The 16000-nt window shown below is 39.7% G+C and overlaps 1 protein-coding gene across 1 annotated transcript; it reads left to right on the forward strand.

Moving 5' to 3' along the window:
• The first annotated feature begins 651 nt into the window (after positions 1–651).
• Positions 652–15769, forward strand: LOC116303676 (uncharacterized). Its single transcript, XM_031713257.2, has 22 exons — positions 652–679; positions 735–965; positions 1540–1626; positions 2268–2351; positions 2785–2922; positions 3999–4240; positions 4481–4580; positions 4990–5061; positions 5725–5993; positions 7277–7367; positions 8310–8687; positions 9010–9132; positions 9685–9886; positions 10385–10527; positions 11417–11656; positions 12072–12343; positions 12704–12809; positions 13945–14280; positions 14516–14542; positions 14857–14962; positions 15047–15118; positions 15691–15769. The coding sequence occupies exons 1-22, from the start codon at positions 652–654 to the stop codon at positions 15767–15769; spliced, it is 3426 nt and encodes a 1141-aa protein (XP_031569117.2).
• Positions 15770–16000: the final 231 nt, after the last annotated feature.

The following is a 16000-nucleotide window of genomic DNA, read 5'->3' on the forward strand; positions in this document are numbered from 1 at the left end:
GCAACACAATTATACTTCTATCAAGTTCTGCTTAAAGTTTGCTTATAAATTACCTACAAATGACACCAGCTTTATCAAAATCACTAATCCAAATGAGAGGACTTCTACAGCAATTTGGTACCTCAACGGTTTCCATGGAAACAACTGGAATCAAGCCGAAGTGCCATTGGTCGAACTAAACAATAGCAAGGTTAGTAGAGTTCTTGTGCGCTTTCGTAAAACGATCCAATAATTGAATCACGTATACATTCTAGTCTGCAGCGGATAATTTTTGAGGGTCAGGTTCAACAAATTGCTTTTTCAGATTTTAAATTTACTGTGAAACAATTACCTCCGGGCTGATCAGACTCAGGGTACACGGCCAACAGCATATGTCATTAAAGTTTTATTCCCTCCAAACAAAATTGAAAAGAAATGGTGATTCTGTGTTATCTTACTTTTTGATAAGAAAATACATATAAGATTTATCAGTAGCACTTAGTATTTTTAATGAACGGTCTATTTACAGGTTATTTTCACTGGTTTCAAGTCTAACAACAGCTCGTTCATTGCAATTCGTAATGTTCAAATCTCGACACAGATTTGTGATCTAACACCTCATTACGCTAGTCGTGGTGAGTATATTGGTTGTACAGCTAATGAGACATATATATGCTGCGCATGCTCGAGGATAGATCAGGTTAAACACTATAAAGTTCTTCCTTTTCACAAATAGTTTTTAATTTTTTTTTCAGATTTCAAATGCAGTAAAGCACAATTCAAATGTTCAAATGGTGAATGTGTTTCGCAAGCGTCACGCTGTAACGGCGTTTATGATGGATGTCGTGACGGATCTGACGAAGTAGACTGTAATTGTTTGTCCAATCAGTTTCGGTGTACTGATGAATGTGTCACGGTAGACAAGGTTTGTGATGGCCGACAGGATTGCTGGGATGGTGCAGATGAAAAATACTGCCATAACAGAGGTACGTAAGTGCATGGATACATGCATACCTCTGTTTTTGAAGACCACAGGCTCATATGCACAGGCTTAGTCTCGTTGTGTCAGTTATTTACAGATACCATTAAAGTCCGTGGGATTTCAAGACATTGGTATTGTTCAAACTGCACATTCGTTACAGTACAGTTGACTTTTGCGAATGATTTGCTCTTAAACGAGGCTAAGCCCGTGCAGATGAGTCTTCAGTTATGAAACACAGCGGTATTACCAAATGACAATTACACAAGTCTTCCCGCGTTAATAAATCCATCCATCATTACTACTTTATGTAACTTATGTAATTTATTTTTTATATTTCTTGTCGTTATATTCGACTTTTGAAGCGCCTACAGCAGATCTAGACAGACGCTTCATAAAGTATCTTTTTTATCATTGTCATTCTATTCATGAATGACATCGAGCGCGAAATTAGGCCATTTTAATAATGTAGTCGCGTCATCTTTTTAGTCTGAGTTTGTTTCGGTCTAGGAGCAGCTTAATCTTTTTCACTCGCCAATCATCCTGCTAACTAACTCAGTATTACATAACACCTCCGACAGATAAAGTATGCAAAGAAGTAACGTGCTTTGATGGAAGCTGCAATACATGGTCAGGGGCATGTCAATGCTTGGGATGCAAGAACTCAGGTAAACTAGAGATTCAATACCATGTTTACAATGAGAAGATAATGATAGCGTTATTTGCGTATTCCACCTTATGGGCCCCATCTTTTAGGGAATCGTCATACAAGTTCATTAGTCAAATTAAGTGCTATTTACTTGCATGTACGCTAAACAACGCACGTATTCGCGTATAAAAATTATATTTAGTATAAAACATCTCGACGGGCCTCTCATGAGAGAGAAAGAGCAAGGGGAGGGGGAGAAAGAAAAATGGGGGGATGGGGCTAGGGAGATAAAGATAAATAGAAGGGGTGGGGTCGGGGGATTTACTGGTGTCAAACCACCTAAACCAATTGACTACTTCATCGATACGGCGGCTATCTTGCCATGGGGCAAAACAAAACAAAGATGACGGAAAATATATAGAGTTTTGTGTGTTTGTCTTTCTTTCATGGGTAAAGGTCGTATCACCAAAGCAGTTCATAGAATGTGGTCCCCGTTTTGGATCATTGTTTGACCTAACCCCTAACAGGGTGTCCATCTTTAGCGGGGTGTCATTACTACGCTAGTGCCTCTTTAATGTGCGAGCTTCGACTGTTTTCCTCTAAGAAGAATTTTTGAGTTTGAACGGTATGCCATTATTCGTTTGTTTTTTTTTTTCAAAGGAAAGTGTCATGTTTCTCCTATTGAATGTGAAATGAATAAGCTTAACTCATCAAGATCTAATGGGGAATGTTCCAGTCTTAAAGGTATTGTAATTGGCCTATCAGTAACACTTATTAGGTCTGGTATACACTAACGCAGCAAGATGATGCAGAGAGGCATGAAAAAAAGTGAAGTGAAAGCCAGCAATTGAAAGTCAACCAAAAAACTGTGGCTTAGGGATATAATTTTGGATTCATGACCGAGAAAGTGGGACGAAAATGAAACCTCTCTTATGATATTGCAGTTACTTAATTATCTACCCTATCATTGACGACTCATAAAACTACAGTGTATGCAGGCTTAGCTTCACTTCTGAGCGCGGTAAACAAAAGTAGAAATTAGAATAACAAAACAAGCAACTCCTGGATTCGAGGCTGGACCCGTATACACTGGAGTTTTAAGAGTCGTCAATACTCGATTATTCTTTGTGATTTAGATTTCAATAATGATTTCTCTTCGCTTGCTTTGTCTCACCAGGTCTCTGTGCATTTGAGAATGGCATGTGCAAATTCCATAATGCAGACAATTCAAGCCATTCATGGATCTGGACACGTGCTAAGGATTCTCCAATCAAATCAATTCTCCCTAAAGATCACTCAACTCTTACCTCAAATGGTAAATTTGTAATAATACTTTCTTAGGTGGATTGGGTCTATGAAATAACTCCAAAAGGGAATGTCCTAGTCTCGTTTACAATTGCCTTTCTAAGGTACAGTGCATACCATATATTCATGAAAAAGTTAACTAAGTGCAAAGTTTTTTATATCTATGAGGTCTACTGAACTTACTAATGCTCCAGTTTCGAGTTCTCTTTGCTCAGCCTGAGTCTTGGTTGTGCGTTATAATATTCAGCTATTCAACCAAAACCCGTGGCATTTTAATCAACTCATATTGTAGTGCGTACATTCCTTACGATACAATGGATCTTAATGAAAGAAAAGAAGACAATTGTACTCAATCGAGGCTAAGACTGAGCAAAGGCAAACTCGAAATGGGTAATTTTGTGTAATTTCTTACAAATCTTTTCGCGGATATACGGTATGCACTCTATTATACAACTTAAAATGCGTAGAAATCATTCATGACAACGGCAAATTGCATGTTTTGCAAAGTATGACCGGGTGGCTTATCACTGAAGATATTCTCTGTTCCACTTGAACTCTCTCCCCCTATAGTTTTCATGTAATAGTGCACTGACACTTTCGGTCGAAAAAAGACCCTTCATAACTCATTGACTTTAATTAATTTTTCCCATGTTTTTCCTCTGAACATGTACTGTATGTCTATATAATTAAATCAATTTAAAATGCGAAGTTGCTAGGGTTAAGCCCCGGTTCCACCGTCTTTTCATGCTGTAGCAAGGGTAATAGAGAAGAAGAAGAAAGCAAGATGGGAAGAAAAAACAACATGAAAGAACAAAACCGAGAAAATAGAGGAAGAAGGAGCACGGAGAGGGGGTGGGGCAAGATAGAAGGTAGAAATGGGCTAGGATTCGACTGAGGTCTTGGAAGGGTATAGATAACAAGAAAGTAGGCACACGGAGAGTAGAAAGCGAGTAGAATAGGGAGTGAAAAGAAAATAAGTAGGAGAGGAGTTTAACCAATGATTTCCATATTTTAAACCTGTAATGCCATGAAGATTAACACTTTTTGAATGTCATCATTTCACCTAGACATTTACGTGTTTCTTAGGCGCCTATGTGTACCTCCTGCAACCAACATCTTCCTCAAGCCCCAAACACCTGGTCAGCAAATCGATCCCAGCTGGCCGTGTTCTTTGCATTCAGTTCTGGTATTTTATCCATGGTTCTTCAGCCTTGAAAGTTTACACCTCTAAAACTTTGTCTATAATAAATTCTTGGAATTACAAAGGCAGCACCAGAGGCAAGTGGTTGTTTGGACAGACTTCTGTCAAGCACAACACGGAATACATGGTAAGGACACGAAATGCATAACTTATTCACACCCTGATGGTTTGGAACCCTTAATCTCAGTGGTTAACAGGTAAATCAGTCCCCAAAAATCAGTTTTAGCGATTCTCCTGAAACAGCCTCTAGACTCCCAAATTTGTCAGAGCATGGCCTTTTTTGACTAGGTCTCATTCAACGGAAAATTAAGAGGGAGGGGGAGGTATAGCAACGACAGATGTTGATAGATATAGATTCTGTTTTTAGATTGTGTTGGAAGGAGGAAATCAACACAAGAATGACTTCATTGCTATTGATGATTTGAGTTTCTTGGAGGTGGAATGCAAGTCTATAACACCCGACAAAGGTAAAACATATAACGAATTGGCTAATTAATCATGTGACCAGAAGAAAAAAAATGTTTCAAGAGGGGGAAAAGTTAACTGTATGGTTAAATTGTCTCTGTTGTATATATGTGGATTGTCTGTGTGTTGCCCTACCCCCAACTCCCTGGCGACTTGAAGCAGACATGTGCTCGTAGTGGCGGTTGTCTAATAAAGACGTTTGTTTTGCCTCCTAGATTCAGAGTAGTTTTTCTGTGTGCACGCAACAGTCCTCGAGGCTAGAATGCGAGGCTAACATGATAATACGAATAAAATGCCAAAAATCATTTCCATTGAGAAATATATTTCATTGTTATTTCTTTTGTATTTCCATGTTAGACTCGCATGCACGATACTTTTGAAAAGGGTTCATTGAATTTCTTTTTCCATTAGAAAACCTTAACTGTGCCTTTGATGTTGATATGTGTGGTTGGAAAGAAGACCAAGGCTGGAAAATAAAGAACGGTGGGTAACTACTTAGAGCTTTTTCCTTTTTCTTGCTTGCCAGCTGGTTGTCAATCCTGGTTGGAAAGTCAATATAGGTTAAATTCAATCTAGGTTCGATGTCAATGTAGGCCCTGTTTACATGGGAGGAGAATGATCCTACAGGTAGGATCTTCCTTGCAGGCGAATCAACCTACCGGCTATATATTCATTGCTTTTTGCTTACATGCACACTCGCAGGGTTCTTTCGGGTATTGGGATCTTCCTAGCAGTAGAATCTTCCTGTCTCGCAGATAGGAAGATCCTAGCACCAGGGATAAAGCTCACACCTCTTTTCCCATGTAAACCTAAAAAGTAGACACAACTCGCCTACTAGAGATAAGAAAAGCTTTGTAACCACTCACTTCATGCGACTCTGGGTAAACGCAATCAGTAGCGCAAGTGTTTTTCTCATGTAAACTGAACGCATGGTTGATTCGCCTGCAAGGAAGATCCTATCTGTAGGATCATCCTCCTCCCATGTAAACAGGGCTGTAGGTTGCGAGAACAAAGGGCACAACTGAGAAGCTTTTCCTGACATTCACGAATTATTCTGCAAGTGATACTGAATACTTCTACTGTTACTACAGAAGGTCACACAAAATCTCTCTAAAAGTGTCTAAAATAGTGTATTTCCTTACTCAGATTCCTCTCTGGGCTCTCTTCTTCATCTCGTTGTTGGAAGCCAATTAGAGAAAAATGTTACCAGTCCTTTATTCAATCCTCGACAAGACGGCTGGAAATGTGTCACCTTTTGGTTTACTAGTACCTTACAGTTATTTCAACGCTCATTCAAATTGGCAGTTGTTAAGGAAGACGGATACGAGCTGTTTATCTTATGGAGTTACAATGCGTCCGTACAAAGCATTACTTACGTACAAGTACCTCTCCCTGACATGGATTCAAATGTTAGGGTAAAGAACAGACCTGTTCACCGATACGGCGGCCATCTTGAATTTTAGTGTTTTAATTAAGACATTATGGGATGCCGAGGTGCCAGCTATTGGAAAATGTATGCTCTGTAGAGCTGCCAGGGTGCCGTTTTAAACATAACTTGACGATTTTCAATGAACTTCAGTGAGAAGCACATCTAAAAAGAAATTGAATCTACTAGTACTGTAGTTGGCCGAAACACCAAGACTCCAAATTATTTGAAAACGTAGCCCGCCACTCTAAGCTAAATGAATTTTCTATGTTTTCTCCTTGACATCCCATAATTCCAGATGGCCAACGTAAACAGTAAAACGTTCTATGGAATATAAAATTGTCTAGTCTGACAAAGGCGCTGTTACACGGAGAAACGATTACCCAAGTCTTGTCTTGGACACAGGATGCACAAAGGTTTCATATTTTACCGGGTTTTTTTTTGTAGTAAAGTTCAGAAAGAAGCAAATCTACTGATGACCATTAGCAATAAATAGCGTTGATCGATATCTCGGTAATTACCGATCAAAAAGCTTAGCACTGCTGATGACCTGCGTGATCACCAGAATAGTGTGCGATTGTGATTAACGTATATAGGTGGCCAGCGGGCAGACAACAAATGGAAACAGCAGCTATCGTAGACTACTTGCTGCTACTCAGATCGAGTCTAACTTTGCCTAAATTTCATTAACCACATTTATCATATTAGTCTGTGAGACATTCTTGATGACACTGCAGGATACAGGAAAAAAGTAAAACAACGTTTCTACCGCGCGGCTGAAACGTTTGGCGCTGGACAATCAATTCTTTTTAAGGAACTGCGTCATGTAAAACCACTCAAAAAATTTGTTTCATTGTGTAACAGCGCCTTGAGTAAGTGGCCCGTCGTTCTCTCAATTACTTACAATCCAGTGTACTAGTCATCCACATGTTTGGGTTTCGAAAACCTTGAAAAAGTAATTCCGAGGAAGTGCGATGTTGATGAGTGGCTTTGCAATCACGTGATGGCAGCCATGACAGGTGGCAGGAACAACTGAATTTGATCGAATCTGATTTGCATGAGAAATAATTTAGTTTCCCAAGTGAGGAAAAAAAATTATTGTAATTATTATTGCGACTCCTGTCGTGGCTGCCATCACGTGATGGTGCTTCAGTCTCAGTGAATATGGGGGAATAATTACCTTGCCGCTCGAAGACTCGCGCGTCTCAGTAAATATTTCCCGATATTCACTTCGCCTTCGCGACAAATTTTTAAATATTGCTTTTTACGAAGGTTGTCTTCAGAGGGAAAAAGATGCAAAGCCAGCCTGTTATCGCAATATCAAAAGTGCTTTTTCTGAAGGAAGAATGTCAAGAAATCAAACGTACGTGCTCATTGAACCTATAAGACATATTAGTATAAACCTACTAATGGTATATCACGAATCCTACGCTCCGATTGGCTGTGCTACTAGTGGTCTCTTAGTGATAGACCACTAGCAGGAAAAGAGGAACCGGAGACTATACTATTTCTAATTAATTCCAAATCCATTTGTGGACCAATTTCTAGATTTATACTAAAACAATCAAACCTCTCTCCCTTAATACTTCAACTCTCTATTGACCAATTTCGACTCTCTATTGCTCTGGTTAGTCCCCATTTTGTGTAGAAAAATCAAGTGTTCCAGTTAAGGTCCGAGTAATTTCAAAGTGTTTTGTATTCAGTTAAAGTGTGCATTTTTTTTACCCTGAGTTAATAAGGTGATAATAACAGAACACGATATTTTATGCACTTAAAGGCCTATTGGATAATGTTATCAATCAATGTGCACATCATGGCACAGAATGGGGCCGCCGTACCTTAAGTCATGTGCAACCATGAAGCAATTTTCAATATCTGTGATAAGCTCAGCGCCGTAAGCGTGCCGTGCCAGTGACCTTGATGTCGTGATGACTACTTCTATAATTTTTAATGGGCTGATTTCCCCCCTCCCCTCCCCCCCGCGCAATGTGATTGTGGGCAGTGCCGCGACCCCGGCGTCAATGTATCCGCGCTGTGTTTATGCCGTGTTCCGGGTATTTGATTGGATAGAGTAAATTCTCGCAATGTGATTGGCCTTGCGTATGCCTTGACATGTCACGACGGTTTTTTTGTCGTGAGCTTTTCGCAGTCATAGGAAAACTGCTCTATAAAACACTTAATTGTGGGTGTGTAAAGTGGCTCTCCTGCATCCCCCGGCTACCCTCCTCTCTCCAATCCCCGCATATCGGAGGGCCGCTTCGCAGGCTACCTAGTTTCTTACCTTGACAATTAATCGTTTTTGTAGCCATCGCGGAATGCCATAGCTACCAGGTTCTGGACTCTATCGAACGACGTGTCAGTAACACCATTATCAAGACAAGTAGCGACAAAAGCTTACACTGGTACACTTGGTATAGGATCAGTGGTGCGGCTGGTAACCAGATACCTACATCCTGCATCCACGAAAACCACTGTGGAAGTAGAACGCCTATACACGCCAAATCGTCTAATCCAACCCACAAGTATCAGATTGAGAATTTATTTTATTGCAAAACGGATTGGCAATGTTGTCAGACGACAGGTTTATTGATTGTACGTCACTGTGGGAATTTCTATGTTTACCAGCAATTATCCGTAGATACTTATGATGAATGGTCTCAAGTCTGTTCCACGTATAAAGAAGGTATGGAATTACCTTATTTGAAAGGGATTAAAACGGTAGTGTACGAGTTTGCCTTTCACCTCTGGTGTATCGGGTTCGGTCTGTCCTGTGTTTCGACTTTTTTTCGAGTTTTCCGGTTTCCTCTCTCAGCAAAACCTTACAAGCTAAATTTTATTTCGATCTATGAACTTGTAATGCCCTGACGTAGATCAGCCCAGAGGTTTTTTCAGGGTAGCGATGAAATGAGGTAAGATATGGTACTACAATAGAGACACCAGCAACTGGGGATGGGAAGGAGGGTATTTATCTTAAATTTACCTGTTTGTTTTCTTTTTCAAACAAGTTGTTCCTGTTTACGACAAATCGCAAGAATGGGATTCCTGGACAAACACAGGAGATAACAGGCAATGGGAGACTGTCTACTACAACGACTCTTTCGTATATGATTCTATCCAAACATCACCAGGTATTTCAATCTACTATAAGAAAATAGCATATAAGATATATGTATGTATGGATGAATAATCTTAATTTATTACCAATAATTTTGACAATAACTCAACAGTGCCTTTGCATCGAAGCGAGACGAACGGTGAGCTTGCAATGATGTTAAGGTGTTAAAAAAAGGTCTCTATTATTGCAAGCTCACCGTTCGTCTCGCTTCGATTCAAAGGCACGGCTACCTTTCAAGATGGCGCATGGAACTGTGAAGGGGATTATTACGATATATAAATAACGATATAATGTAAAGGTATGGCAATTACTCCGAATAACTAAGAGGGTCCTGAAGATGTAAAATGGAAGCGGGATTCGCCTTTTTGGTGCTGAAAATAAGGTGTTAAATACAAGGTTTGGGATCTTAGGACGTGGTCTTGCCTTCTAGTGTAACAGCATATCTTGTTCGCTATGTCTTTTATTGTTTTATTTGTACCCATGCAAGCTGGACCACATTGCATCCTGATTATATCGAAATCAAAGAATAAGCTTAAATTGATCCATGTTGTTCATATATTCACAGATATGCAAGAGATACACATGGTGCATGACACGAACATTGATATTCCGTTTATCAACGATCGACGCAATGTGCTATCCATTTGCTTTTACATCTCTGCTTCCAACGGAACGTTTTCTCTCTCTCTCCTCTACACCTCGCTTACCACATTTGTTCTGTCGCTGTCAAACAATAACGTTGTTATTAAGATAGGAAACGAAACCAGGTGAGTAAATAAAAATCAAATGTATTAAACAGGATCTTTAGCGGAAATGAGATACTTTTTTTAAAAGTATTAGTGATATGTCTGTTATACGGTTGCATCAGGGAAAACAAAAGAAACGAAGCATGGTCCACTGATCCGCAGTTTTCGGAAAAGGTTCGGATTCATGTCCCTAAAATTTCGGATTTCATTCGGCGAATACAAATACCTTTAAATACAATAACAAAAAGCTTTGTCTCAGCCGCGTCCTCTCCTGATCATTATCAAAGTTGTCCCAGGATTTAGCATAATATCTTTACGAAAATGGCTGTGATTGTTGGTCAGTTTTTTAAAAAATATATGACAATAAGACTTCTCGCCCATATGATGGCTTCAATAGCCTACTTCATATTTCGACTTAAGGGTCAGTAAGACTCAGGTTTAATTGTTAGGCACTACATTGTCATGCTAGATAATGCAGTATTATCTAGGGATAGCTTAAGGCACACATTTTCCTCCTAGATCTGTTGACGCACAGGTGTTTAACGGGATGTGGCATCATGTTTGCGTAACGTGGGAATCAAACTGGGGATTGTGGTATGTCTTTCAAGATGGCTACCTGCTTGGCAAAGGAATGTATCTTGGTGATACTATCTATATTCAAGGTATTTTAGAAATGTAGATCTTGGTTGAGTAGAACCGTTTCCCGTAAATCCACCTTCCCTCCCGGCCTCCGTCCCTCTATCCATTTATTCATCTAGCCCTTTATCCATCCTTTCGTTCCTGCTATCCATCCATCCATCCCTTTATTTATCCATCCATCCATCCATCTCTCCATTCATTCATCTATAATATTTCTCCACTGTACCCTTTTACAGTAAAGCTACCCCTGTATTTACTGTAAAACAAACTTCTATTCAGTGAACACTAGACAAGTTCCCAAGGTGTCCCCTTAATACAGGTACCACTGTATGCACTGTAAAACAAACCTATTTATTCAGTGGACACCAGGCAAAGTCCTGAAAGTGTTCCCTTAATACATTTACCACTGTATTTACTGTAAAACAAACCTCTATTCAGTGGACACCAGGCAAGGTCCCAAGGTGTCCACTTAATACAGGTACCACTGTATTTACTGTCAAACAAATCTCTATTCAGCGGACACCAGGCAAGGTCCTGAAAGTGTCCACTTAATACTGGTACCACTGTATTTACTGTAAAACAACCTCTATTCAGTGGACATCAGGCAAGGTCCTGAAAGTGTCCACTTAATACTGGTACCACTGTATTTACTGTAAAACAACCTCTATTTAGTGTACACCAGGCAAGGTCCTGAAAGTGTCCACTTAATACAGGTCTGTATTTACTGTAAAACAACCTCTATTTAGTGGACACCAGGCAAGGTACTGAAAGTGTCTACTTAATACAGGTCTGTATTTACTGTAAAGCTAACCTCTATTCAGTGGACACCAGACAAGTTCCTGACAGTGTCCCCTTAACAGAGGTAAAACATTCATTTGAAGTTTTGCATTTATATGAATCTCTTTGTAACAGGTAATACCATAATGCTTGCCAGTAGTGGTACTAAAGGCTTGGACAAAAACCTATTAATCGCAAGAATCTCTAGCTTGAGCATGTGGAGTAAGGTGTTGTCCGGAGACGAAATCGTCCACATGTCATACGGGTGCAACCTGTACAGATGGGACACGTTATTATCATGGAATCAAGTGGTTTATTTTACAGGAAGGAATTTCACTCATTTGATTCATCCATCAACGTGTCTTGGAATAAGCAGTAAGTAGGGTTTGATTTTTGGAAGGCGTAGGGCACTCGGATCAGTGTCACACTCGCCTCTAGCAATCCTAGCGGGATATCCTGTCAAGTAGGACTTTTAGGTTTCTGATTCGTTCTAATTACCACTGTTTTTATGGCAAAGTGCTTATCGAGACAACAGTCGCGGAAAATCGGACAATACATTGACGTCAATCAGAGGAGTAGTTACAATTCAATCGATTGACCTAAATTGCCCTATTTCAATCTGTGAGTTAGCTGTGCCCTGACTTAGATCAGTCCAGAAGTTGTTTCAGGGTTCTATCTGTGAGTTAGCTGTGCCCTAACTTTGATCAGCCAAAAAGCATTAAGATAAGTAAACTAGTAAGGTATTCGTTAATGGTTGTGATCGGTTGCGCGTTTCTTTGATTTCTCACAGGTTCATCTCTCATTTTAAGAGTTAAAGATAACACTGGATCTCGTTCGGTTGGGAAATTCCAGAGTCCCTGGTTCAACCAATCATATGATTCCAACAAAGAGTGCTTTATGTTTAAATACAAAATCAAAGGAAAGGAACCGATTTCTCTGTCCGTTGTACAGACACTCAAATGCCCAAACATTACAGACAGAAGAGTATGGATAAGTAATCAAGAAACAGGTGATGCTTGGCGGCTTGGTAGAGTCTTGATAACCACCATGTTGCCTTACAGAGTGAGTTAATGGGAAATAAATGAGTACACGTCTTTGAATATCGCCGCCTTTTATAACCATCTTTGTTATTACATACTGCGGTTTCCCATATTCTGCGAACTCACGCAACTCATGCAAGCTTCACGCTAAAATTTGGTTTTTCGCTACCGTCAATCAAAAATAATCAGTCGGTACCTTTTATGTTCTTGACTGGTGGTGGCAGTGAACAACCAATTTCACACCAAGTCGTTGGAATGTTTGAGTTCGCAGAATATCGAAAACCGCTGTAATGATATTATAATCACATTAATAATTATGTACATTCATTGTAATTATAAACGAGTCTTTATATATTGGTTGTTTCTGTCTTTCCTGAATTAGATAACATTTAAGGGACAGCTTGATAGTAATGGTTACATAGCCATCGGAGGACTACGTGTGGCGTCAGACAAGGAATGCTTAACTTCACCCGAGAAAGCAAAATACGGTATGTTATGCTCATATATCGAGTTGGGATCATGAGCAGAGGCGAAGGCCGGATCAGTAAAAGTTACGGTGCCTGCCCCCATGGCCATCTGAAAACGTTCTCCTCTTTACATTTGGGCGTAATGGATTCCCCTTTAGTCCACGTGTCATTCTCTTGAAAATAAGATCATTCGTTCCCATTTCAATATCCTCGCATTCGTAACCGTCAAACTACGAAATGATTCACTAGGAAATGACATGCATTTTGAAATTGGAAAATATCCGCGGGCACTAAAGGTTGGCATGTGCTTTGTGGGTCTGTTTTATGGGACGAAATAGACGCCACCTTGGAAATTTGTCTCTTGAAATCGCCCAACAAAGTATTGCAATACCAACTCGTTCCAGTTTTTTTTCTTGTATGTAAATGTTTAGTATGTAAATGTTTAGTATGTAAATGTTTAGTATGTAAATGTTTAGTAATCAAACTATAGAATTCACGAGCGAAAAATAAAAGGTGAAAACTTCACATGTGGATGTACTAAATGTGATGGTATATCCACGGACCAGATTAACAAGCTTGTAGACCTTATAATATTCACGGGAAAAACAGTTTTGCATATCATCTTCATATAACGTTAAACGCTAATCAAACGACGAGCTTGAATTTGGAGTCCTAAATCATTCCAGTCTCTTTATAACTAAACCATAATTTACAGTCCGTCGGTCCTGCAAGCGCTAACTAAAACCAATCACGTCTTTTAACCAAAACCAAATCAAATCCAGGGAAGTGGTTTCGGATTTGACTTGTTTTTAAGCCTTATAGTTTAAAGAAAAAAAAAATGTTTTGGCCATCAAATCTTTTAATTCCGTTTTATCTCATATTCAATGTCAAATTATTGAAGACTTGTTCCACGGGCACATATTATTTGAGTTTCTTTGGATAGAAAAACATAGACAGTATCCTACCTCGCTCAGGCCAACAGTGAGGCGCTAATTTGTCCCCCCACAGTTATGCATGTTCACTTCGCGCTGATTGGTTCGTTGCTTTTGAAGGAATAGAGCTAGAGTGGTATGCATCGAATGCGAAACTGGCGTATTGAGGTAGAAAAAAAGATAAGGTGAAAAAGAAAAAAATCTCATTTATATTTGATCTGCAGTCTGCAACGAAAATCTCTACTCTTCAAAAGGACTCATCACTACACCAAACTATCCTGCATCCTACCCACCAGCCATTACGTGCACGTGGAACATAAATGTCCAACAAGACCAAGTAATACGGCTGGAGTTCAAAGCCTTTGACTTAGAGGACTCAGAAGGGTGTGAAGACACTTTTCTGTCTGTTTACGATGGCGGATCTTTGACCGGGAGGTACTGTGGCTCGATATACCCGGAGATCTTGGAGTCTTCAACTAATACCTTGATGCTGTCATTCAATGCTAGTAAGAGAAATGTTTACCACAATGGCTTCAAGATTTATTACTACTCCGTTAGAGGTAGGATAATTATATCTATTTGATAGTGAAGTTGATCAATAAATAGACAAGGAATATGATACTCCATGAACAGCTACGTCTTGTAATTGGATAAAGTCCTTTCTACAAAAGCATAAAATTTTAAATCGGATGAATAACTATTTCGATTTGTTTCAATGTTTTCCCAATAAAATACACGTGTCATTTCCTAGAGTTAGATTAATCCAATAATTTTTTAACAATCTATTTATTTCAGAAAGTAGAAGCGATGAGTGCATCCAAGGTGAGTTACATTGATATAGAAAATATTTGATTGGGGATAACATATCACGACTGTAAAATACAAGGATTTTGTATTTCTATATGTTATTGAAAACTTCAATGGCCAAAATATAAATGTAAAAAAAGCCGTACGCGTTAAAGACACTCCTTAGACATTGGTGGATGATCCAGAGATGGTTCCATGGAATCCCCCTTTGTAAATCCGATCGCGGCAGTTTTTCCTCGTGGACCCTTGGATTTGCCACTTCTAGAAGTAACCTGGGAGAAAAATTTCCGAGATCGTAATATTTGTACTCACCATGTTTAAACCCACAGACTGTCCTTCAGAGTGCACTTGTATAAAACAGAAGGATTCTTTGGTGGTTAAAGGGACTGATCTGTTCGCAATACCCAGTCCGTTACCATGGGAAACCACTGCCATGTAAGTACACCAATACCACTATTTTCTACTTATAATCTATTTTCAAACTAAGTCTTACATAAGCTTTTTTCTACCTTTCTCTAGTTTTTTTCCAGGAAACAAAATATTTCAACTGAAACCGTCGGATTTTGTAAATCTACCATTACTAAATTATGAGTAAGTATCCTGAGTAAATTCTACCCAAGGACGATCAAAACTAACGAATGTTACTCCTCCACCATACTGGGTCTGTGAGCCAGCATATTCCCAGACCAGAAGCCCATTACTAGGTGCATCCATCTCCCATACTGGGTCTGTGAGCCAGCATATACCCAGATCAGGAGCCCATTACTAGGAGCATCCATCTCCCATACTGGGTCTGTGAGCCAGCATGTTCCCAGATCAGGAGCCCATTACTAGGAGCATCCATCTCCCATACTGGGCCTGTGAGCCAGCATGTTCCCAGATCAGGAGCCCATTACTAGGAGCATCCATCTCCCATACTGGGTAGCCAGCATGTTCCCAGATCAGGAGCCATACTAGGAGCATCCATCTCCCATACTGGGTCTGTGAGCCTGCATATTCCCAGACCAGGAGCCCATTACTGAGAGCATCCATCTCCCGTACTGGGTCTCATAGCCAACATATTCCCAGATCAGGAGCCCATCACTAGGAGCATTTATCTTGTAGGATGCTCTGTGTCTTCGTTTTTATGAAGAACAATAAACAGATGCACTCATTTTCTGCAGAAATGTAAAAAGAAATAAATTAATAAAAATGGACAACGAGACGTTTAACTTTGAAAATAAAGGTCTTCATTCACTGTAAGTATAATTATTGCAGCTAGTCACTACAACTAAACCCATATTTTATCTGATTCTCATGCCCACTTACATGTATATCTCCGTCTTTAGAGCGTGCTAAAAGACGTAATAAATCTGGTATTTGGTTGTTTTTGATTTGTTGTTTTGGTTGTTTGGTTTGTTGGTTGGCTGGTTGGTTTGTGGGTTTATGGGTTGCTTGGCTGTTGGGGCTGGTGGGATTGTGGGATGGACCCTC

Source organism: Actinia tenebrosa, unplaced genomic scaffold (genome assembly GCF_029948245.1).
Source record: "Actinia tenebrosa isolate PJP-AT-01 unplaced genomic scaffold, QUT_ActTen_1.0 PGA_scaffold10__47_contigs__length_13832649, whole genome shotgun sequence".
Lineage (NCBI taxonomy): Eukaryota > Metazoa > Cnidaria > Anthozoa > Actiniaria > Actiniidae > Actinia > Actinia tenebrosa.

Excerpts from the sequence above, each read along its gene's own strand:
- LOC116303676 (XM_031713257.2), top strand. The coding sequence starts at position 652 with ATGCTGCGCATGCTCGAGGATAGATCAG. Across the intron at positions 9,133-9,684 it reads TTCTATCCAAACATCACCAG|ATATGCAAGAGATACACATG; the intron begins GTATTTCAATCT and ends ATATATTCACAG. Across the intron at positions 9,887-10,384 it reads AAGATAGGAAACGAAACCAG|ATCTGTTGACGCACAGGTGT; the intron begins GTGAGTAAATAA and ends TTTTCCTCCTAG.